Genomic DNA, 26,810 nt, shown 5'->3' with positions numbered 1-26,810 from the left:
AGAACAGTTTGCCAGGGCCTCTTTGCTGTCATAAACTGTGTGTTTGCAGACTCCTTTAGGTCTTGTTCTTTCATCACAACAGGCTAACTCAGGAACTCTGAGCCTAGGAGGAAAGAGGCATGGACCTGGCCTCCTAGCCTCTGTATTATAGATGTGGGTCTCAGGAGAAAGTCAGGAAGGACTGTGTTTATTTGCCTCATGAGGAAATTGAAACTTAATTGACAGGAGTTTTAGCCAGGTCTCTTCTGCCAAATTCAGCCAAATTCTCCTTTTACCTTTATTTTTTTTTAATTTAAAAATGCTTTATTTGCCGATTTAATAGATTTGACCAACATTTAACTCTTGGTTTAGATCTTTCACTTTCCCAGTTCAGTAGGGGAAAAAAGCATATCCTGTCTTCTAGTCCTGTCCCTTTTAACATACTCTGCCTTAAAAATGCTTTATTCTGTTTATATAAATAAACAATATAAATAAATAATATATCTGTTTCAGGCACAGATATTATAAACATTAATTTTATGAAATGAAAATACAAATATTGTCATTTCCTCACTTTTTTCTCTTTGATTTTTTTTTTCTGCTGCTAGCTCTTAAATTGTTTGGGCTTTTTATTAGTGTTTGATATGTATTTGGTAAGTTAGAAACTTGTGATGTCTCTCCAACTACTAGAGTTTCCACAGTCACTGGGGGACAGTAACCTCATCTAAGAGCAATTTAAGGCATTATGAGATTACAGACAGGGAATTATTTCCTTGATTTGTGACTATCTTCTCTCTAATTTGGGAGTCCTAGTTATGCTTCATGATCAAGTGTTCTTTTGCTGCTATGTAAACCTGTTTTGTCAGAGGAGGAATCGGAGATCTTGCTTATGGGAAGAAGGGAGAAAGGGCTATAGGGCTCAGCCAGCAGAGCTCTAAGATGTGCTCAGTAGAAGAAACTTCCTAATGTGAAGAAAGGGGAGGAAGAGAGATGAAAAAAAATTTTTGTATTAATAGAAAAAAACATTTATTGCTACTTCACACTTAAAGCTTTACATTCGCATTTAATCTTCACCATAACCCTATGATGGGTGCATATTATACAGATTTTTTTTCAGATGAGGCTCAATGTACACAACTGAAAAAACTTCAAGTCTGAATCCAAAGCCAGGTAACTTCTGCTACAGTTGTCCCTTGTGTATCCGTGAGGTTCCTTGATCCCCCAAAGATACCAAAAATACAGGGATGTTCAAGTCCTTCATATAAAATGGCTTAGTATTTGTATATAACCTACGCACACCCTCCCATATACTTTAGATAGTCTCTAGACTACTTCTAATACCTAATATAAGAGGAATGCCATGTATATAGTTGTTATAAAGTATCATTTAGGAAATAACAAAAAAGTCTTTACATATTCTGCACAGATGCAACCATTCATTTTTTTTCCCGAATATTCCCAATGGTTGATTGAATCCACATATGTGGAGCATCAACTGTGTACTGTTTTCTGTGCTTCATTTCATTCCTTAAAACCAAAATAAAGAGCCTCCCAATGAGAGAAGGATGTGAGAGCACCACAGGCAAGTCAGTTTTCAAGCAACAACACTCAAATTTCTATTGACATTACTATTTTTTTTGCAAGTAATAAAAGCAAGTGCTCAGTGAATATGCCTATAAGTCCTTAATTTCATGAATTATCAGAATTCATTCTTTTTGGGGGAGTGAGATAGGAGGTCAAGTAACTTTATATAACTACTATTTCACTAAATAGAATTCTCATTTTTGTATGAATTAAGAATTGATTAGAAGCCTGCCTGGCCCAGATCAACTGGGAGCTGGAGTGACTTCCCAACTCGGGGAAAGGGTGAGTGAGAGACTTCCACATCCCTACTGTAAAACTGTGGAATCTGGGCTGTTGGAGAACCCCTTGACCCTCCCAACCCCTGAAACTAACATAGGGAGCTGCAGGGATGTCACGGAATGAAACTGCCCCAAGAAGGGATCTTGCAGTGAGCCCCATACCTTTTCTGAGACCTAAGCAGCTATGAAAAGGAACCATTTCCAAATCTAGCCTGTAGCAGACTACACACTATCCTTAGGACCCAGTGGTGCCAGGACTGAGGCATTACAGAAACTCAGGCTGTTGCTGATGCAACTCGGGAGTGAGCTGGGAGTGCCTTCTCACCTGGCATAGGAAGTGAACAAGGTGTGCACTGCAGCTGCTGCTGCCAGGAAGTGGGCAACCCCAGGATGGAGATTAGGATATGAACAGGGTGAGTTGCCTTTGGGACTTGCTCTTACGACCAAGAAGGTGTAAGCTAGGCATGGGCTTTCACTGCTGGAGGGGCCAGCCCCACTAAGACTGGGGTATGAGTGGGGGTTGCATGTGTCCCACCCATTGGCCCAGACTGTGACCACCCAGGCAAGTCCTCAGTGCAGCTGCTACTGTCTCTTTACCAAGCAGAGCACTCCACCTGAGGCCTGGGGATTGTCCACCCATGCCCATCATGGCTGGTTGCTGCTGTCACCATTAGGGAACCTGAGCACAAGCCTGCCCAGCTCATTTTGCCCTTCCCCCATCCAAGATAGAGCACATAGCCTGGGGATGTGGGGATTGCCCAACCAATCCACCACCTCATGTAACTCAGTACTCCTACAGGCCGGAGGTTGGGCCTTAACTCACAGCCTGTACCTCCTCAGCTGGTATATACCTGCAAGCACCAACTGTGGACCTGGAGACAGGCCTGCCCAGCCCATCACAGCTACTGCCAATATCAATGCACACAGATTAGGACCCAGAGAAATCATCTTGCCACGGCTACTGCTATTGCCCATGCCACACCAGCTATCTAGGAGCCTGAGAACCCCTCTACCCCTGCCACTACTGGCATCTGAGCAAGCCACCTTGAGGCCCAAGAATCAGGCCACCAGTAACAACCAACATAGGTTCTCGGGTACATCATCTTGAAGCACAAAGACAGGCATGCTCAGCCCACCACTGTCACCACTGGGGCCTTAAGACTGGCCTACCTGGCATCTTAGTCCCCAGTACAACCTCACTGTATCCTCCACTAATAACTACTCCCTAACCAATTGCAGAAATCACAGAAACCAATAACACTGTTTACAGCTAAAGAAATCATATGGAGACTACCTACTGCATGCACCCAGAATCAAAGTTGAAGTGCCTTACTCAACCAACATCATAGATACATCTTCAGGAAAAATTCTCCCATATGAAAATAAATTTAAAAATAGGAAGAAGTGACTGTTAAACCAGATGCACAGATATTAATGCAAGGACACAGACACAAAGCAAGAAAATACAACATCCCCAGAGGAACACAGTAATTCTCCAGCAAAAGATCTTCATCTAAAAGAAATATTTGAAATTCCAGATAAAGAATTCAAAATATTGATTTTAAAGCAGATCAGTGAGATATGAGAGCATTCTGACAAATAATACAAGGAAATTAGAAAAACAATTCAGAATATGAACAACTTTTCAAAAAGATATTTGAAAAAAGAACCCAATAGAAATTCTAGAAGTGGCAGGGTGCAGTGGCTCATGCCTGTAATCCAGCACTTTGGAAGGCTGAGATGGATGGATCACTTGAGGCCAGGAGTTCGAGAACAAGCTTGGCCAACATGGTGAAACCCTGTCTCTACAAAAACTACAAAAATTAGCTGGGCATGGTGTCGTATACCTGTGGTCCCTGCTGTTTGGGAGGCTGAGGCAGGAGAATCTCTTGAACCTGGAAGGCAGGGTTTCAGTGAGCCAATATCGTGCCACTACACTCCAGCTTGGGTGACAGAGCAAGACTGTTTCTGCATCCCTGCTCACCCTCAAAAAAAAAAAAAAAAATTCTAGAAGAATTCATTAAAGGAAATAGAAAATACATTTGAAAGCTTCAACAATAGACTAGACTAGTCAGAAGAAAAAAATCCTAAGACTTGAAGACAGGTCTTTTGAAACAATCTAGCCAGACAATAATGAAGAAAAAATAGGAAAGAATGAGCAAAGCCTTAGTTACATTTTGGACAAAAGGTGGTCAAATATTTAAATTATTGGTATCCCCAAGGGAAAAGGAACAAAATATTAGAAAACATATTTATAGTTTGTGTTTATTATTTCATATATTATCTTTATTTAACAAGATAATATATGAAAACCTCCTGGATCTAGCAAGAGATTTAGATATTCAGATAGAGGAGGCTCAGTGATCCCTGGACTGAACAAGGCAAAAAGGTCTCTACAATACATTACAGCCAGACTAAAGTCAAAGATAAACAGCAAGTTCTAAAAGCAGCAAGGGAAAAGTGCCTAGTCACTTATAAAAGAAATCCCATCAGAGTAACAGTGAATTTCTCAACAAAAACCTTTCAGGCCAGAAGAGAATGGGACAATATATTCAAAGTGCTGAAAGAAAAAAAAAAAAACCTGCCAGACAATACTATACCTAGCAAAATATCTTTTATAAAGTTTTTCCAGACAGGCAAATGCTGAGGAATATTTTACCACTAGAATAGTTCTACAAAAAATGCTTAAGGGAGTCCTAAACCTAAGAGCAAAAGGACATTTACCATCATATAAACACATGAAAGTGTAAAACCTACTGGTAAAGAAATCACACAAAGGAGGAAGAGAAAGGATTCAAATGGTACCACTACAGAAATCTACCAGGATCACAATGACAATAAGAGAAAAAGACAGGAATGAAAAATATACAAAACAACCAGAAAATAATTAGCAATATGATAGGAACAATACTTCCCATATCAATAATAATCTTTAACATAAATAGATTAAATTGTCCACTTAAATGTTGTAGAATGGCTGAATGGATTTTTTAAAAACCAGGATCCAACTATATGCTTCTTAGAAAAAATTCACCTATAAAGACATATAGATAAAAAGCAAAGGGATAGAAAGTTATTCTGTGCAAAATGAAACTGAAAGTGAGCAGGAGTAGCTATACTTATATCAGATAAAACAGATTAAGTCAAGAACAGTTTTTTCTTTTTTAAATTTTTATTTTACTTTAATTTCTGTGATACATGTGCAGAACATGCAGGTTTGCCACATAGGTACCCATGTGCTACAGTGGTCTGCCACACGCATCAACCCGTCACCTAGATATTAAGCCCCACATGCATTAGGCATTTGTCTCAATGCTCTTCCTCACCCCGCCCCCTGACTGGCCCCAGTGTGTGATGTTCCCCTCCCTGTGTCCATGTGTTCTCATTGTTCAGCTCTCACTTATGAGTGAGAGCAGGTGGTGTTTGGTTTTCTGTTCCTGTGTTAGTTTGCTGAGAATGATGGTTTCCAGCTTCATCCATGTCCCTACAAAGGACATGAACTCAACCTTTTTCATGGCTGCGTAGTATTACATGGTGGATATGTGCCACATTTTCTTTATCCAGTCTATCACTGATGGGCATTTGGGTTGATTCCAAGTCTTTGCTATTGTAAATAGTGCTGCAATAAACATACGTGTGCATATGTCTTTATAGTGGAATGATTATATTCCTTATGACTAGTAATGGGATTGCAGGGTCAAATGGTATTTCTGGTTCTAGATCCTTCAGGAATCGCCACAGTTTTCCACAATGGTTGAACTAATTTACATTCCCACCAACAGTGTAAAAGTGTTCCTATTTCTCCATAGCCTTGCCAGCATCTGTTGTTTCCTGACTTTTTAATAATTGCCATTCTAACTGGCATGAGATGATATCTCATTGTGGTTTTGATTTGTATTCAATAACAGGTTTTTTTAAAGCTTTATATATCAATAAAGGATCAGTTCAGTGACAGAACACATAACAATTCTACATATATATGCACCCAACACTGGAGCACCCAGATTCATAAAGCAAATATTACTACATCTACAGGAACAGATAGACTGCAATATATTAATACTGGGTTACTTAAACATTCCATTCTCAGCATTAGACAGATCATTTAGACAGAAAATCAACAAACATTGAGTTTAAACTGGATTTCAGACCAAATGGACCTAACAGACATTTAGAGAACATTCTATTCAACAACTGTGGAATATACATTCTTTTTATCAGCAAATGGACCATTTTTCAAGATAGACCATATGTTAGGCTGCAAACCAAGTCTCAACAAATGTCAAAAAATCAAAATCATATCAAGTATCTTCTCAGACCACAATGGGATACAACTAGAAATCAATACTAAAAACTTTGAAAGCTATAGTTATAAAATTAACATGCTTCTGAAGAAATTAAAATGCAAATTACATTTTTTGACACAAATGAAAATGGAAACACAATATACCAAAACTTGTGGGATACAGCAAAAGCAGTACTAAGAGGGAAGTTTATATCAGTAAATGTCTACATCAAGAGTAGAAAGATTACAAATTAACAATCTCACAGTGTACCTCAAAGAACTAGAAAAGCAAGAACAAATCAAACCCAGAATTAGCAGAAGAAAAGAAATAATAAAAATCAGAGAAGAACTAAATGAAGTCTAGACTGAGAAAAGTACAAAGGATCAACAAAACAAAAAGTTGCTTCTTCAAAAAGATAAACAAAATTGATAAACTGCCAGGTAGACTAACCAAGAAGCATAGATCCAAATACAATCAGATGAAAAAGGAGACATTACAACTGATAACACAGAAATACAAACATTTATCAGAGACTATTACAAACAACTATATACAGCAAACTGGAAAATCTAAATGAAATGAATAAATTCCTAGAAACATTCATCTTACTAAGATTGAATAAAAAAGAAATAGAAAACCTGAACAGATCAACAATGAGTAGTAAAATTGAATCAGTAATAACAAGTCTCCTGAATGGATCCTTAGCCAAATTCTACCAAATGTACAAAAAATCCCCACTACCAATCTTTGTGAAACTATTCCAAAAAATTAAAGGTGAGAGAATTCTAACTCATTCAACAAGGCCAGCATCACCCTGATGCCAAAAATCAGACAAGGATACGAGGAAAAAGAAAACAGGGCCAATATCTCTGATGAATATAGATGGCAAAAATCATCAACAAAATACTAGCAAATCAAATCCAACAGCAGAACAAAAAGATAATACACCACAACCAAGTGAGATTTATCCCAGGGATGCAAGGATTGCTCAATATATGTAAATCAATAAACATGGTATATCGACAAAAAATGAAGGATAAAAACCATATGATTTTCTTAATAGATGCAGAAAAAGCATTTGATAAAATTCAACAATTCATGATGAAAACTCAAACTGGACATAAAACACACCTAAAAACAATAAAGGCCACATATGACAAACACATAGCTAACATCATACCCAATTGGCAAAAGTTGAAAGCCTTTACTAAGACCTGGAACAAGGCAAAAATGACCACTTTTACCGTCTTATTCAACTTCATACTGGAAGTGTTCCCTGAGCAATCAGGAAGGAGAAAAGGCATCCAAATTTGCAAAGAGGAAGTCAATTGTTCTTCTTTGCTAATCGGATGATGTTATATCTAGACAAACCTAGAGACTCCATGAAAAACACTCTTAGATCTGACAAATGAATTAAAGTTGCAGGACACAAAATTAGGATACAAAAATCAGTAGCATTTCTATTCACTAATCATGTAGCTGAGAAAGAAATCCCATTTACAATAGATAACCGCTCCCCCTCCCCCACCAAAAAAAAACCCTAGGAATAAATTTAACCAAGGAGGTAAAAGATCTCTACAAGGAAAAGAACAAAACGTTGATGAAAGAAACTGAAGGCAACACAAATAGAAAAGTATCCATGCTCATGGGTTGGAAAAATTAATATTAAAATGACCACATTGGCCATGGCAATCTATAGATTCAACACGATTCCTATCAAAATACCATTTTATTTCTTTACAGAATTAGAAAAATACTAACATGTATATGAAACCCAAAGAGCCTAAATAGCCAAAGCAATCCTGAGCAAAAAGAACAAAGCTGGAAGCACCATGTTACCTAACTTCAAAATATATTACAAGTAACCAAAACAGTATGGTACTGGTTAAAAAAAAATACATATATATATATATAGACTAGTGGACCAGAATAGAGAATCCAGCAATAAAGCCACATATTTATAGTCAACTGTTTTTTGACAAAGCTGACAAGAACTTACAATAGAAAAAGGACACCCTGTTCAATAAATGGTGCCGGAAAAATTGTACAGCCACATGCAGAAGAATGAAACTAGACCCGATCTCTCACCATATACAAAAATCAACTCAAGATGAATTAAAGATGTAAATGTAAAACCTAAAACTGTGAAAATAATAGAAAGAAAACCTAGAGAAAACATTCCTGGATATTGGTCAAGGCAAAGAATTTATGACTAAGCCTTCAAAAGCATAGCCAACAAAGACAAAAATAGCCAAATGAGACTATATTAAACTAAAAAGCTGCTGCACAGCAAAGGAAACAATCAACAGAGTGAGAGAACAACTTGTTTTAAATGAGAGAAAATATTTACAAACTGTTCATCTGACAGGGGACTTATATCAGAATGTAGAAGGAACAGGAAAAAAGCACAAATCTTTTTAAAAAGTAGGCAAAGTAAGTGAATAGACATTTCTCAAAAGAAGATGTACAGATGGCAAACAGGTTTATAATCAGTAATAATCAGAATGATACAATCTATACTGATATAGATTATTACTGATTATTTGCCATTTGTATGGCAAACAGGCTTATGATCAGTAATAATCAGTAATGTATTTCAGTAATAATCAGAGAAATGTAAATCATATCCACAATGAGATATCATCTTATTGCCATTCATAATAGCTATTAGTAAAACAAAACAAAACAAAATAAACACATGTTGGCAAGGATGCAGAAAAAAGGGAACTTTTTTTTTTTTTTTTTTTGACATGGAGTCTCGCTCTCGCCCAGGCTGGAGTGCAGTGGCTCGATCTCGGCTCACTGCAATCTCTGCCTCCGGAGTTCATGCCATTCTCCTGCCTCAGCCTCCCGAGTAGCTGGGACTACAGGGGCCCGCTACCATGCCTGGCTAATTTTTTTTTGTATTTTTAATATAGACAGGGTTTCACTGTGTGAGCCAGGATGGTCTCGATCTCCTGACCTCGTGATCCGCCCACCTCGGCCTCCCAAAGTGCTGGAATTACAGGCATGAGCCACGGCGCCCGGCCAAGGGAACTCTTTTTACATTGTTTGTGGGAATGTAAATTTTACAGCCACTATAGAAGACAGTATAGAAATTTCTTAAAAAACTAAGAATAGAACTATCATTCAATCCAGCAATCCTACTACGACCTAAAAGGAAAGATGTCAGTACATCAAAGGGATCTCTGCACTGCATATTTATGGCAGCACTATTCACAACAGTAAAGACATGGGATAACCTATATGTCCATCAGTGGATGAATAGATAAAGAAAATGTGGTTTCTACACATAATGGAGCAACCACAGAAAAGAACGAAATCTTGTCACTTGCAGCAACGTAGATGGCACTGAGGGGTCATTATTTTAAGTGAAATAAGCCAGGCATAAGACAAATATCATATGTTATATGTGGGTTATCTGTGGGAGCTAAAAAATTTGATCACACGGAGGTAGAGAGTGGAAAGACAGATAACAGAGACTGGGAAGGGTGACTGTGGGGAGAGGAGAGAATGAAGGGAACTGGGTTAAAGTATACAAATATATAGTAAGATAGAATAAAGTCAATATTTGGCCATGTGCAGTGGTGCAAACCTATAATCCCAGCACTTTGGGAGGCTGAGGTGGGCAGATCACCTGAAGTCAGGAGTTTGAGACCAGCCTGGCTAGCATGGTGAAACCCTGACTCTACTAAAAATACAAAAAATTACCCAGGCGTGGTGGCGTGCACCTGTAGTCCCAGCTACTTGGGAGGCTGAGGTGGGAGAATCACTTGAACCCAGGAGGTGGAGGTTGCAGTGACCTGAGATTGTGCCACTGTACTCCAGCTTGGGCGACAGAGTGGAGTCTTGACTCCATCTCCGAAAAAAAGTTAATAGAGTAGGGTGACTATACTTAAGAAAAATGTTGTACTTGGTGATGGATACCCTAAATACCTTGACTTCATCACTATGCATATTATATATGTGTATAGATACATATATAATATATATGTGTATAGATACATATATAATATATATGTGTATAGATACATATATAATATATATGTGTATAGATACATATATAATATATGTGTATAGATACATATATAATATATGTGTATAGATACATATATAATATATGTGTATAGATACATATATAATATATGTGTATAGATACATATATATGTGTATAGATACATATATGTGTATAGATATATGATATATATGTGTATAGATATATGATATATGTGTATAGATACATATGATATATATGTGTATAGATACATGATATATATGTGTATAGATACATATATGATATATATGTGTATAGATACATATATGATATATGTGTATAGATATACATGATATATATGTGTATAGATACATATATATGTGTATAGATACATATATGTGTATAGATATATGATATATATGTGTATAGATATATATGTGTATAGATACATATGATATATATGTGTATAGATACATATATGATATGTGTATAGATACATATGATATATATGTGTATAGATACATATGATATATATGTGTATAGATACATATATGATATATATGTGTATAGATACACGACATACATGTGTATAGATACACGACATACATGTGTATAGATACACATGATATACATGTGTATAGATACACATATGATATACATGTGTATAGATACACATATGATATACATGTGTATAGATACACATATGATATACATGTGTATAGATACACATATGATATACATGTGTATAGATACACATATGATATACATGTGTATAGATATACATGTGTATAGATACACATATGATATACATGTGTATAGATACATATATATGTGTATGTATAGTATATATATGTGTGTGTATATATATATGTAACAAACTTTCTCACATACCTCATACATTTGTGCCAAAAAAAACTCATTAGGGAGTAAAATGCCAAATTGAAACAGCATAAAAAGAAATCCCTCCAAAAAACTATATTTGTTGAGTATATATGTGAGGGAAAGTGTGGCTCTTTTAAAGAGTGAATGTTGATGAGAAAACCAAGGAAGTTTGTGAGAAACTACCTGGTTAGAGAGGAGAATTTAGGCAGGTAGCCTCTAATATATGGGAACAAAAGCATCTTCGTTCTTTGAAACAATTCTCCTAGTAAAACCAAAATAACATAAATGAGTTAATTCTAAGCATCTTTTGTGAACACTTTTTCATCCTTTCAACAACTTTGAGTGTATTGGGGGAGGGGGGCAATGGGGGTGGGGCAGATAAAGTCCCTGACTCCTTACGGATAAGTTGGGTGATTGAAGTTAATAAACAAGTGTCTTCATGAAACAAGCACTTCCCTCAAATCAATTAAGGGAAGAAAAGATGCTTCCCCACACCCTTTTTTCTTTTTTTGATACTCGCCTCCAGATGGCCTTTAAACCAACAAAATCAATCTAAAATTCTCCACACTCTACGGATTAGGTGGTGCCTTGTTGAAAAATGACTTTCCTCACTAAGTAAGTCTGGCTCTTACACAGCTGATGAGAGCTGGGCAGTGGAATCAGGCAGGACTCAAAGATAAGCTAGAATTAACCATAGTGGAAGGATTTTTATGATAAACCAACTGAAAAAAAGTGAGGAAGAAACGGGTGGTACTGTGTGACAGGGCAGCTGTGTGTGCCTACAAGAAAAGGTTTGACCTTGTTATGTCTTTCCAGGAGAGGCAAGGGGCCAATAAAGCTTTGTGAATGCTGGCTCATCTGTCATTTCCAGCTGTTTCCCCTGTTCAAGTCCACCTGCAGGCTCAGAATCAGCAGGCCTTCCCACACGTTCATTTATGGTGTGCTAGCATCACCAGCCTCCACTAGTAGAGATCCTAGCAGAATGGGGCTCTAGCAGGAAAGGCTTTTGAGCTTGTGGAGTCTAAAATTCTCCCTGCCCTGGGCAGTGGAGACTTGCAAATGTGGAGTGGGAGGTTCCCAAGGTTCAGCCAGATGATGGATGGTGAAATGAGGGTTGACAATGTGCTCAGAGGGTTGAAATTAAAACAAAAGCCAAGTCATTAGATCATTGTGTTTTAACAGTGATGTTGTGGCTTCTCTTAATATCCTGGCTTGCAGAGTCCTGAAGGAATCTCCCAGTCAATAAGCTCAGAGGTTACTAAATGGTAGTCATTTCCTGGGTTGCACTATTTGAATCAGATTTGGCCCAGGCTGAACAGCGAGAAATGTGAGAAAGGGAATTCCTTTACTTCATGCATGATGAAAATGATTTCTCTGCCAATTTGGGAAGGAACGGAGGGCTGGAAGGTTCCCACAACTATTGTTTAGCATCTTGTGGTTCTAGGAAGTGTTTCAGCTGGAGTGCACTGATATTATGTATGGGATGATTCACATGGCAGAGAATGGGTAGAGATGAGGATGATTTAGCCTCAAGCTCCTTGAAGCCATGTGGGACTAGATGAGGACAAGTATATTTGTCTGATACCTTCCAGGCCTCCTCTCCCCATTCCTCCAGCCTACCACCCTGCCTTTCTGATGTACAGGAAGAAGTATCTTCCCTTAAGAAGAGTAGGCAAGAAGTGGAAGGTGAGAGTCTGAAAACAGAGTTGGCCTTAGTTCTAAGCAATATGAATTCAACCTTAGTGCACCTGCTATACCACTGAAACCCTTCACAAAACACTGGAGGGGGCAATCTAAGATTAGAGGTGCTTTATTCTCTATCTGATTTACACTGTCTACACATGCAAAGTGAATACACTAACAAGTTAGTTGGAAGGAAAAGTGAGTGAATATCTACACCATTTAACCAGAGAAATACTTCGGCCTTAATTATTTGGGTATTATCTTAGATATAGTTTAACATAAGACTAACTATCTTAAAAGTGTCTTTAAAAATTATTTTTTATTCCCTTTTCTTCATTGAGGGGGCAGTCATTCAAGCACCAAAAAAACTTCAGGAAGACAACACTTAGAGTGCATTAAATAAATATAAATTTTATTAAAAACACTCACATAGCATTATCAGGAATGATATAATAATAAACAGCTTTCAAATAACCTGCATTCATAACATTACAATACTTACAGTATTTATAACCATCCTCAGATCTTATAAACCAAACATCTCATGAAAATGAAATGAAACTAGTTTTTAAAAAAGCATAGAAAAATGCACATAGAAGTTATCTTAGTGTCAAACTGCAAAAGTTTCCTACACAAGTTAACCACTAGCTTCAGAAGTGAACTGTACATCACTGTGCGTCAATCAAGATGAAAAATTCATTCAAGTAAAGTTGACACCACTCAGAAGCATTTTCAAGTATGGCTATATAGTCAACCTGATATTCCTATATTAGCAAACTGTAGATCTGCTTTCCATTCATTCTAACTGAGGCAGGTTTTATATTTACAATTATAGATCTGATATTTACAATATGCCACTCAATTTCTTCTCTTCCTTATGTAACCTTTCCCCAACCCCCCAAACTATACTTCCTGTTCTTGTTGGCCAGCAGTTTAACAAATGACAGTAGGTGACACAGAAATCAAATATTAAGAATGGATGATCAAAATCACCAATGCACATGTAGTAATCAAATGTTTGGGGCTAGATATTATGGTATACAAAAAACATTAAAATCATGTGGTTTGTAAGCAAAGCAAACATTTTTGGAAATGTTTGCAAATTGGACACAACCACAAATTCAAGAAATTTTTTAAAAAGACAAAAGCCAGCTTACAAAGATTTGACCACTAAAACCCAAAGGCCTCCTCTGATTAAGAATTTATTTTAAATACTAGTAAGCAAAAATGTATTTAGGCCAAAATAAATGTAATTGTACAATCTATTGCACACCATACCTGTAGGTGTTTGCCTGTTTAAGGGAAGTCCACATGGAGTATGTACCTTCAGTGATTACAGGATCAAAAAAACTTCATTTAGAGAGTTAAAAGTAAGTCTCTGGCCAACAGCCACTTGCCAAACTCCTGCCTTACAATTTTTCCCTTTATCAACTCAGTGCATTCTATTTTCATGTAATTTTTTTTTCCTGCTTGAAACAGTCAAAAGATTCCTCAAACTTTTAAAATGCTTTTCTTTACAATAAAAAGAGCCAACAGATTTACAAAATTAGTTTTAGTTACATCAGTACATGTACAAGTAAAATAGAAGGGATTCAAAATAAAAGGGTTAAATCCCTGACAAAGAATATATTTATTAACCTACAACAATTTTACATAAACACAGGTGACATGTTGGCATAGGGAGAACATGAGCTGAAATATCCCTGAATTTTTAGAACAAAAAGGTTGAAGTTCAAGTTATACTTGCTAAGAAATCAAGTATTGAAAAAAGGTATGCTTTTTTTTTTAACAATAAAAAAAAGGACTTGGAAAAAAATGATGGTACACAATGCTTTCACTCTCAGTTCAATATCCTATTGCCAAACTAGTGTTGAGGTATATGACAAGTAGGAACATCACTCAAACATTTAATGAATTCTTAGCTCACATTATGATATATTTGTAGCAGGCTGAGTAGCACCATCATGATGTGAATTCTGCTTCAAACTCATATATATATATATGTATATATTTAATTTTTTTACAGTACTAAAATACTAAAGCATTGCATTAAAAAAGTTTTGTTTACAATTTAATTTACTATACAACTCTTTCACTTCTTTATACAAATTAATGATTTAAAACCACCACAGCAAACCAGCTGCCTGTTTTTGTTTCTTTTTAACTGACAGATTCACATGGAACTAACCCTGTTTATTCATCTTATGCAGGCATCAGTCTGCTCAATCCTCTTGTTAAAGAGGACACTTAAGCTAAGAAATGACAACGTCACAATGTACATAATTATCAACACAAAGGCAGACTGCCATTCAGTTCTCTGAAGAGCATATGATCCATAAAATAGCATAGGCTTCAGTGAACTAGCTTTGTTGAGTCTGCAGCATGCAGCTAATTATTACCTGCAGTTAATAGAAAATTCTTAAAACTGTACATTTTTGAGCAATGAACTTGTCATACAATTTTGTATAAAACTGTTTTACAGTATAGCATGTGAGATGAGCACCAGAAAACATGTTTTGTGGACTAACGTATTCCCTTGAATCCAGTAAGCCCCATGGTGGATTTAACTGGCTGTGTTAAAAATGGACACAATTGCTCATCAGCAGATGCATGGCTAAAAGCAAAAATATTTTAAAAGCTTTGTTTCCTTAAAAAAATCAACTTTGCATTCTAAAATGAAAGTAAACTTGTTTTTTAAACATCTCAGTACCTTAGCATTGTTCAAGTTGTCAAAGCTTAGGTAGACAAAGTGCTTCTAAAACACCATTTAAAATATTTATACATATACATGTGTGTGCACATATACATGTTTGTGTATATATGTACATATATACGTTTATTGTCCTACAAGGACTTCACTGGATGAGCAAAATCCAGAGGCCTTTAAAATGTCCACATTTTAAAAACTAAGCTTGTGTAAGAATAGGTAATTATGATAAAAACTTGAATGAAAAGGTACCCCTATTATTCAAGGGCACTGGAGTACACTGATGATAGCATCTTGATGATATAAAGGCATTAAATTTTTAGCTATTAAAGACACCATTTTCTTAGCACCATTTCTTAGAACATCCAAACAAATTCAGTGTTTTCCTGCTATTCATGTTTCCTGTAGCTATTTTGATAAATAAAAGTTAATATTAAGATTACAGTAAAAACTGCATTTCAAAAAGCCATAATTCCAGTATTTCAGTACATCATATATTCAGCACCAGATGGTATTTTAAGATTCCTGTCACTGTAATACTACAGTACTTGTTTGATTTGTGTTCCATGACTATGCAAACTTAATATTATTAAAAGTGGTCACAGATGTGTAGAGTTGTAAGGGGGGGGGGAAATCACATTTACATATCATCTCGTCCAATAATAGAACCAGTGTTTAAAAATGTAAATTGCGGAACACTTTCTTCCCCACCTTCTTTTTGCATAGAATGCTTTGGTCTTTTCCTAGATGCCATCTGTGACCACTTGGGAGCCAGTGAAAATTTAGTGCTATGGTAAGATAACCTCTTTTGTTGCTGGTGAGCTGAGGTTTTTCCCACCACATTTGTCATGAATACTGTGACCTTTCCCCACTGCCCACGTCATGAGAACTATACTACTGACAGGTTGGTTGTGGTCTTTTCAAGTGAGGTAACCAACAAAAGGGGGTGATATCATATATATCTGTTGTAAGGCCCTGTGACCCGAGTGAAGGCATATGGAGATGTAGTTACTGTGGAGTCTGTGGTCACGGACATGGTCCTTTCGGCAAGAGACTTGATGAAACGCAGGTAAGTGGGCCCTGAAGTTTCATGTGGCTCAGCAGGCTCCCGTTTCACTTTTTTGCCATGGGATTTCTGAGGCACATAGTCTGGGCCATACTTTTCACACTCTTCCTCTTTCTCACGGGCTTTTTCAGCCATTTTGGCTTCCCAAAGAGCCAAGCCATGTTTTGGCTCATTCATGCTCTTATGCTGGTAAAAGACGAGGGAGATCCTGGTGGGGTGATTCCTATTGGGATTCTTTAAAGGGGTTGTGGCATGCAGCTCACGCTTTGCACACTCAATGAGAATTGACCCATGAGTTGGAGCCACGGCCACTCCCCCAATGTCAGGATCCAGAAAGCTCTGCTCGCTGTCTGACCAGACCTCATCGTTGTCCTCTGCACTAGAAGCCACACCCTGGACTGGTGCCAATGGCTGCTTTTCCTGACCATTAGCATCACTTAATTTGTGTAAGCCTCCTTGGACACAAGCAGTTCTATCATGGTTAAGAGCTGGAAGCATCTTTGATAACCCATTAGCTGTGTGGGAAAGCATGTCATTCTCCTTGTTTTGGAGATGCAGGGCATGAAGAGAGCTGTTGAACATGCCCGGAGCTGCACTGTAGTTATGGATTATGTGAGAAGGTGAATGATGTTCACCATTTTTATAGTCCATGTTTGGATTGCTCAGATTGGGTGGTAATCTAGAGGTGGCTCCCATGAAGTGGCCATCCATCTCATGAGTGGGATAAGGAGGCAATTTCCCTACATGATGTACATTTGGTCTAATGGCACAACTGCTGAAACCATCTCCCTGCATATTTTGGTTTCCATAACCTAAGTATTTAGATGTAAAACTCTGGCTATTTCCAAACCTTGGCTGGTAAAGTGTATGGATGGGTGGTAGACTGAGCTTAGACAGAGGGTCTTGGCTTGGATACCTATACAGATCCATCGGCTGAGACTGGGGAGAATAGGAACCCAGATATGGGGAGCAGTTGTCCACTGATAGGTTTCCATTGCATTGATATGATGGATATTGGGTATTCTGATTCAAAAGCCCAGAGTAAGGGTTCATGGGATTAGAAGAATTCAAATATGAACCTGCAGCTTGAGATGAGGTGGAATAGAAGTTCATAGGGCTGGTGCTTCCATAGATATCTGAAGTGTGTGAAGAGTTTGGATAAGGACTAACTGGATTGGGCCGTCTCATGTATGGATTGGTGGATCCAGAAGCAGAATAAGAGTTGACAGACTCTGTCTGAGGGTGATGTGGCTGCTGCTGCTGGGGTCTCTGCTGCTGCTGGGGCTGTGGTGGCTGCTTCTGTAGAGGCTGGGGCTGCTGGGACTGCTGCATGACTGGTCCTGAAAGTCGCAAAAGTTCTGTGGACAGGGTAAGAGAGAACAGAAACAGGTATCTTTGATGTTGATGATTATTTTATGAAGGCTAGTGAGGATACTTAAATGTAGGTAAGAAACTCCACTAGGAATATACAACACCCATTAAGCAAAGATAAGAGCAAAGTCAGGGTTCTGATCATTGTCCAGCACAATTTTTTGTCTAAGGCATTAGAAATACAAAACTTAGTGGAAAAAAATGTAATAAACATCCAAAGCCATTCCACTGAGAGCAAAATGTTCTTTGGAACTTCTGAACATGCCTCTGCTTGAAGTGCCTCCTTTTTCCTCCCTCTCTCCCTATCCTTCCTTGGTGTAGTCATCCCTTCCTCAAGGGACCACTGTGACCTCATCTTCTAGTGCTTTTGTAATACTCAACTGCAAAGATAGATCTGATAAAGCAATACTCACAATGTATTATAGTTATGTTTTTAGCCCTCGCTTCACCCCCACTGGTAAGTAAATTCCTAAATGGGAAGGAAAATGTTTTATTTTACTTTACTTCTTCATTGCCTGGCATGCAATGGAATTTGCTAAATAATTAAAATAAGATTTATTATGTAAGATTCGGGAATGTTGTGAAAAAAAGAATGACACGTATTTAAACACAAAAAGCATCTTATATAATCAACAAGTGCTACTTTATGAGCAGGCTTTCCAGAAAGGAAATTAACACAGTTGTCGATAACACTTTAAAGAAACTTTCAGCTTTGTAAATGAAACTTTTAAAAGTCATACTTCTGTTTTGACCTCACTTTAAAAAGTCATATGAGTTAAGAACAAATAGATGAAACTGCAATGGCAGTTCTGAGAACAGAAGGGATTATTACCTGCAGAAGCCAGTTAAAAGGGAGCAGAGACAAGGTTCTATCTGATTATATTTCACAGCTAACCTAAGTGAACAGTATTTACTTAGTGTAAGTCAACCAATCAATAAACACTTATCAAGCATCTTTAGCATATTCTAAATTATTTAACTTAGTTCCTCTGAGCTTGGAAATGAATCAGTAGAGAAATTTGACTTCATGAAGCAGCAAAGATGGCTAGTTTTAAGCAAACTGGTTTGCTTTTGTTAATGGCCAGGCCAATACCATCCCAAATTTTGGATTTTTTTTCTTTTTACAAACTGCAGACATAAAGCAGGAGGCTATGGAAAGACAATAACTTAGTATTCATGAATAATGTTCTATTGTTATTACTACAGCTGTAATCTATTTTGATGGGTAAAAGTTTTGTAGGATAATCTACATGTAGAACCCCTCCTAAACCACAGACTCAACATGTCTAAGGAAAAATGTTTCATTCTCCCCTCTCTCTCTCTCAATCATATTTTCAAACTTATTTCAATAAATAGTACTGTTTTAGAAACCTAAAACAGTAGGTTAAGTTTAGGTTTAAAACTTTGGGGTCATCTTTAAACTTTTCTTCTCTTTCATTCCAGTGTTTTGTCACCAATGTATTTTCTTTTTCCCATTTTGGAAGAGCTCATTTGCATCATTTTGCTATATCTTTGCTACTAACCAACAAAATTCAAGGTCTTGTTACCTCAGTTCTGGTTTACTGTGTTTATCTCCAAACTATTAGCTCCTCTACTAATTTGGCCTACTGCCAAATTACAATGAATTTCATCGTATCACTTACCTGTTAAAAAAAGTTGCTGTTTATTATAGAATAAAATCCAGACTTTTCCATGTTTTCCATGTTGATGGTGCAATATCTCATTACCATCTCTGAGAACAAAGCCTGGCCCTTGCTACTTTAGAGAAGACTCTGGCACAGAACTAAGACCATGATTGATATAACTTTCCAAAATTAACAATGTTCATTTTACAATAAGAGCACATGGACACATGGTGGGGGAGTGGGGACAACACACACTGGGGCCTATTGGTAGGGGTGCATCAGGAAGATGCTGGGCTTAATACCTAGGTAATGGGTTGATCTGTGCAGCAAATCACCATGGCACATGTTTACCTGTATAACAAACCTGCACATCCTGCATGTGTACCCCAGAACTTACAAGTTGATGGGGGCAAAACCAAAATAATTTTCATTTTTAATATACCACACAACACATTTATCTACAAATGCTTTACATTAAATTTACCTGCCAACTGTTTAGCCTGGCTTGCATTTTCAGTTTGTTTTGTACGTGATGGGGCTGACTTTTCCTTTTCATTTTTATTTGAGCTGTTCTCCAGGGAGGAAAGCTTTTCAGCTGCAGCTTTCTTGGCTTCTAGTTTCCTTTGTCGGCAAGTCTTGACTGGCTCTGCTAACATCCTGACTTTTCGCCGAAAAGAACTCAGTACCTGAATGGCACCACTCCGTTTTTTCTCCTCCTGAGCTTCCACACTCCCAAACTCATCCACGTCAGAGACTTTGTATAAAGGCAGAACGTGAAGCTGCTCATCCTCAGGTTTTCCTCCAAATTCTCGATTGTCTTCTCTAGTGAGAGTGCATACCTGGTAGGGAAGTAAGACATTACAGCCTCAACTACAGGTCCCAAAGAAAATGTGTGTGTGTGTGTATCTTTCTCCTCTCAGTATTCAGATTTGTGTTGGTGGCCTAGTTGATCCAGATCAGTGACATATATATTACCATAAAACCATCCTACCTGTTATTAATGAAAATAGCATCAAAATGGTACAGGGAGATAAGACAAATTGACATTGCCCACCCACCCTTTCTCTGAGTCTATCAGGAACAGTTAGCTGTGGTGACCCTTGTTCTTCACATATGTTTCTGTCTATGGGAAGAAGCAACACTCCCCCAAAATGAAGCACTCTCTTGCTTTTCACACTTCAAAAATAGATGTGCTAGATGTGAAGCCTCTTCAAAAACAGGCTAAAAGTTTTTTCTACGAAATGACTTCCTCTGTTTTTGGTAGTATCACATTTGCCTCATCTCATACTTCTGAACACAAATTTCATGTCTTTTCACATACCTGACGCTAACTCTCTCTGTTTAAGAAATTTCCATAAGATAACTGAAGTAAAAATATAAAAAATGAAAATGTAAAGATTTGGCTGATATAGGTAATATGCAACTTAATACTATTTTCACTCTCTTGTCTCTCCTCCTTTGTACTCTGTCAAACCTAACTTTCTCTTTTCTTCATTTCTTTTCTGAAATATGACCATATAAGTGGGTACTCTGAAAAGGGTAAGGGGTGGAGGGAGGAAAGCTACCTCTGTTGCTTTGATAATTAAATGGTACTTTTTGCTTTAGTTACCACAATTACACTAGCTTTGGTAAAAGATTATTTGTGGTTTTTAAATACTAACTTTTTAGTACTTAGTGTTTTTGATCAATGGAGACAATGTGATCTAATGTGATCTAAAATAAAATTAGAAGATATTCTTGAGAGAAATGTGATCACAATGGACTGACTTTAGAAATAACTTTAACATGAGATGGTATTAATGAGCCTGTCACTTCCTGCACAGAAGTCTTCAAATTCATGTCTCTGAGCACCTTGTTACTTTTCCCATACATATTTAACCCTATTCAGTTCTTATCTAGTGCTCCTTTCCATTTTACTTCACAGAACCCATGCTCTATCAGAGGCAAATTCTTCTTGATTCTAAACATCCTTCTCATCATCTTACTCTCTGTCACCTTGCTGGAATGAAACATGGTTATATTAGGATGCACTATAGCCCCAGTTATCATTTACTACTTCTGCTTTTCAGAAACTAGCGTAGCCTCCTAATAATGAGCAGGTGCTGAGTACATGATTAGTGATGATTTTAGATGTTGGGGTGGTTGGTAGGCCTTGTGTTTGTTCTTCTGGATCAGAAGTTAGGAAACCAGAACCTATGGCTAATGTGCCTCACAGCTTGTGTTTGTATGGCCAGTAAACTAAGAATGGTTTTTACATTTTCAAGGAGTTTTTAAAAAACAAAATAAACAAACAAAAAAACCCCCACCAAGCAATGTGACAGAAATCCTATGTGGCCTGCAGTCCCTAAAATATTTACCATCTTGCCCTTTATAGAGAAGAGTTTTCCAATCTCTGATCTAGACCATTAAATTAATACCTTCTCTGCTTCTCAACAAAAACTTCACACCAGCTTCTTCAAATTACTTCAGCTATCATCTAATACCTCCATGAATGCTTTTCTGCCCTAGAATATGACTTTAATTCCTGATATCTATTTCCATATTCTCACTGACCATCTTCTTCAACTACACCTACATCCATGTTGATAATTCATTAGGTTGATTGATTCATAGTTTTTTCAACAGAATATTTTGTTCTTTATCTCTACTCTGGGTCATCCCTTTACATGCAAAATTATACCCTGAACCCTTTGTTGGTATAGAATATATATATATATATATATATAACATGTATCTATTTTCCCCTCACCACTGCCTCCAATTACAAGACCGATCCATTTTACCCACTGTAATATGTAGTCAGGCTCTTTTGCACTGTGAATCTTTTACAATAGGTTACCACAGTTACTGTGACCAATGATGATGTGTTTCTCATTTATGCTTCTCTCTCTGTAAGGTGAATATGCTTCTCTCTCTGTAAGGTGAATGGCTTGTATATGGCTTTTTGCTTAACTGATTACAATCTACCAGGTAACTGGCACTGAATTTTGAGATTTTCCTGGAAGTTAACTGTAACTGGCAATGCATAGTCACTGGTTTAGATTAACACCAAGGATTTCCATGATTCTCATGTGCTTGTCAACACAATTGACAGGAAACTAATGTGCCAACCTATCACGAGAGTGCTAGTTATGCCAAAGCAGGTCACTTTGCAACAGGAATTCATTCATGAAAATATTGCTGTCCAGTGAAACCTGCAGACAACATATTACTCTAACCAAATGCTACTAAATTCCAGTGTTCTGCTCCTCAACATGAGATGCTGCTGATATGGTCTGGCTGTGTCCCTACCTAAATCTCATCTTGAATTGTAGCTCCCAAAATTCCCATGTGTTTTGGGAAGGACCCAGTGGGAGGTAATTGAATCATGGGGGCGGATCTTTCCCATGCTGTTCTCGGGAGAGTAAGTCTCATGAGATCTGATGATTTTATAAAGGGGAGTTCCCCTGCACATGTTCTCTTGCCTGCCGCCATGTAAGATGTGACTTTGCTCCTCATTTGCCTTCAGCTATGATTGTGAGGCCTCCACAGCCATGTGGAACTGTGAGTCAATTAAATCTCTTTCCTTTTTAAATTACCCAGTCTTGCGTATGTCTTTATTAGCAGTGTTAGAACAGACTCAACAGCTGCTAAGCTGTCCTCAGCCCAACTTACCAATGTGCTGCCATTCTGCATGTTGTGCAAGTCTCTGTGGGCATGAGCACAGAAGTCCAAACATGCAGTGACCCCTGAGAATGGACGGCCTTCCTTCAGACCCAGACGGCACTCTGGTGCTCTGTGTTCATATTCAATCTGAAAAATAAAAGTGTGTGTGAATAGGAAAGTAGTTAGTTTTACTCTTACACCGAAAACTCACTAGTATTTAGACCATTTAGAACTTTAAAAAAATGTTTTGAACTTAAATATATATCCAGAAACAAAATGGAATGACACAAAATAGAGCAAATATCTTGACATGGTAACATTTTTATTTTATAGTGTTATTGAGGCCATAAAGTATGCTATTTGAGTTTTGATATATATTTGTCACAACCAAAATAAAGTACATATTCATTACTCTTAAAAATTTCCTCATGCCCCTGTATAATTCATGCTTCCTGCTTTGTTCTCAACTACTAATCTATCACTACAGATTTTCATTTTCTAGAATTTCATATAAATGGATTTATTTGGAGTTAATTTTTATAAATGGTGTGAAATTAAGGGTCAAGATTACCTTTTTTCCCTTATGGCTTTCCAACTATTCAGATACTACTGGATAAAATGGTTATCCCTTCCCAATTGAATCATCTTTGTTAAAAATCAATTGACCATATTATATATGTTGGGTCTACTTAAGGATTCTCTATTCTGATCCACTTGTGTATAATGGTGTGTATGTAGGTATGTCAATATCAAACTTTTTAAAAATTTTATTTATTTATTGAGACAGAGTCTCGCTCTGTCACCCAGGCTGGAGTGCAGTGGCACGATCTGGGCTCACTGCAACCTCTGCCTCCCGGAATCAAGCGATTCTCAGGCCTCAACCTCCCAAGCAGCTGGGACTATAAGCACACGCCACCATGCCCCGCTAAGTTTTTGTATTTTTATTAGAGATAGAGTTTTGCCATGTTGGCCAGGCTGGTCTCAAAACTCCTGGCCTCAAGTGATCCACCCACCTCGGCCTCCGAAAGTGCTGGAATTACAGGCGTGAGCCACTGCGCCTGGGCAATATCAAACTGTCTTGACAGACAGCAGCAAGTATAGATTTCAGTAAATCTGAAAACCATGCAATATATAGTCTCAAATTCTGCTCTTCTTTTAAAATATTATTTGACTATTCCAAGTCCTTTGCATTTCCAAGTATATATATTTTACAGCCATCTTGTCCAATTCTTTCAAAAAACCTGCTGAGGTTTTGAAACATCATGTATTGAACATATTGATTAGTTTGGGGAGAACTGACATCTTAATAATATTTAGTCTTTTGATCCATTAACATAGTGTATCTCTCCAGTTACTGAAGTTTTCTATAATTTATCTCAGCAATGTTTTAGTTTCCAGTATATAATCTTATACATTTTTGTCAAATGTATGTCTAAGAATTTTATATTTTGATGCTATTTTAATGGTTTATTTTGATTTATTTATTGCTAGTATATAAAAATACACTTGAATTTTGTATTTCACAACTTTGCTAAATTCATATATTAATTTCATTTTCTGGTAGATTTTTTGAGACTTCTTATGTAGACAAACATGTCATCTGCAAATAAGTACAGTTTTATTTTTTCCTGCCCAATCTTGACTGCTTTATTTATTGCCTTACTGCACTTTCTAAAATTTACAGTTTGATGTTGAATAGAAGCAGTTGGTTAAAAATGGACATTGTTGTCTTGTTCCTTATCTTAGGGGTCAAGTATTAGTCTTTCACCACTAAGTATAGCATTAGCTTTTGGCTTTCCATTTATGTATTTAATAGGTTGAGAAAGTTTCCTTTTATGAATGTTGAATATTATCAAATGGTTTTTCTGCACCTACTGCAATAATCATATTTTTTTCCTGTTATGTCTTTTCAACATCATTTTTTATGTTAAAAATCTTTTTAATTTATTTGTATCTTTATATTTAAAGTGGTTTTCTTGGTTTTTGCTTTTTTTTCAATATCACAAGCTCTGCCTTATAATTAGGGGTGTTAAAACCATTTACATTTAATGTGGTTGTTGATACAGTTGGGTTTAAATAAACCATCTTGCTATTTGTTTTATTTTTATATTTATCTTTTTTTGGTCCTATATATTTTTAAAAACATTTTTGGATTGATTTCATTTTTCTGTCTTTACTGGCTGATTAGCTATATACTTTTTTTTTTTTTTTTAGTGGTTTAAGGTATACAGTGTACTCTAACGTCTCACAGTTTACAGCCAAGTAATATACCCAGTCCACATATCGTATAAGTACTTTACAATAATATACTTTCAATTCCTCAGCCTCTGTGCTACTTCTACGTTATAAACCTCATAATACATTGTTAATATATTTTTAAGATAGCAAGTTATCATTTTTTAAAAAGTCTTTTAACCATGTTTACTACTTTTGATACTGTTCATTTCATTATGTTGATCTGGATTTCTGTCTGGTATCATGTTCTTTCTTCCTGAAGGATTTCATTTAACATTTTTAAAGTGCTAGTTTGCTGGTGGTGAATTCTTTCAGCTTTTGTATGTCTGAAAAAATATTCTTTATTTTGCTGTCTTTTTTGAGAGTTGTTTTCATTGGTTATATATTTCTGGGTGGAGAGTCTTTTTTCTTTTAGTATGTTAAAGATGTTTCTCTTACATTTTCTCTCTTGCCTTTTTCTGAATGAAGTCTCCTGTCTTATTTTTTCCCACCTAGTGTAATATGTCCTTTTTTCTCCATTTGCCTTTCTGAGTTTCTCTTTATCACAGATTGTAAGCAAGTTGATTATAAATTTTTGATAGTCTTTTTTTATGTCTTTGTTTTTTAATCTGGGGTTTGCTGAGCTGCTGAGATCTGTGGGTTCACAGTTTTGAACAAATCTGAAAAAAATTTGGCCATTGTTTCTTTAAATATTTTTCTGTCTCCCACCTCCTTCTGGTACTCCAATTACACATATATTAGTGTAACAATATTGGCTAATAGGTCTTTTATATATTCATTTTTTTCAGTTTTTTCTTTATATTGAAAAATTTCTATTACTATGTCTTCAAGTTCCTTAATCTGTTAATTCCACCTAGTGTATTTTTAATCTAGATATATATTTTTCACTTCTAGAAGGTCATTGTAGGGTATTTTAATATCTTCTGATCTTTCCTTATCACTCTCATGCTTTCCTCTGGCATTTTAACATATGAAATATGATAGCCATTTTAATGAACTTATCTACATATTGTATCACATATGTCAGTTCTGGGACTATTTTTATTGATTGATTTCTTCCTGTTCCCCAGTAAAGGTTATATTTTCTTTTTTCTTTGTATGCCTTGTATTTTCTGATGGAATGCTAGACTATAAATTTTACCTTGTTGGTAGATTTTTTTTTTTAATTTTTGTACTGTGATGCAGTTAAATTACTTAGAATCAGTTTGGTCCTGCTATGTTTTCATTTTAAGCATTTTTAGATGAGGTCAGAACAGCCAAATTTACTTCTACTACCAAGGCAATACAATTATGAATAGTATTATGAAGTCTTCTCCGTCTGGCTGGTATGATCAAGAACTATTCCAGGTCCTGTGTGAGATCAAGGGATTATTCTGCCTGCTTCTTCTGATGGTTCTTTCCCTACCTAGCCTTGGCAGTTTTTTCACATGCATGTGCTGTTTAATACTCAGCTGAAGACTGGATCAGAACCCTCC

At 36.7% G+C, this 26,810-nt stretch overlaps 1 protein-coding gene and 1 long non-coding RNA gene across 4 annotated transcripts in view; one reads left to right on the top strand and one right to left on the bottom strand.

The window, feature by feature from the left end:
- Positions 1-26,810, top strand: part of LOC134809804 (uncharacterized) — a 76,986-nt gene that overhangs the window by 42,907 nt on the left and 7,269 nt on the right. The window lies entirely within an intron of this gene.
- The window catches only part of TET2 (tet methylcytosine dioxygenase 2), a 133,202-nt gene continuing 119,463 nt past the window's right edge, over positions 13,072-26,810 (bottom strand). For all 3 annotated transcript variants that reach the window (XM_003310400.6, XM_009448088.5, XM_009448087.5), the window contains 3 exons: positions 23,110-23,247; positions 19,940-20,294; positions 13,072-17,817 (listed from right to left, as the gene is read on the bottom strand). In XM_003310400.6, the coding sequence (XP_003310448.3) occupies positions 16,346-17,817; positions 19,940-20,294; positions 23,110-23,247 (1,965 nt within the window). In that variant the 3' untranslated portion in view covers positions 13,072-16,345. The remainder of the gene's footprint in view (positions 17,818-19,939; positions 20,295-23,109; positions 23,248-26,810) is intronic.

Source organism: Pan troglodytes, chromosome 3 (genome assembly GCF_028858775.2).
Source record: "Pan troglodytes isolate AG18354 chromosome 3, NHGRI_mPanTro3-v2.0_pri, whole genome shotgun sequence".
Lineage (NCBI taxonomy): Eukaryota > Metazoa > Chordata > Mammalia > Primates > Hominidae > Pan > Pan troglodytes.
This window is presented reverse-complemented; position numbering and strand designations above follow the sequence as displayed.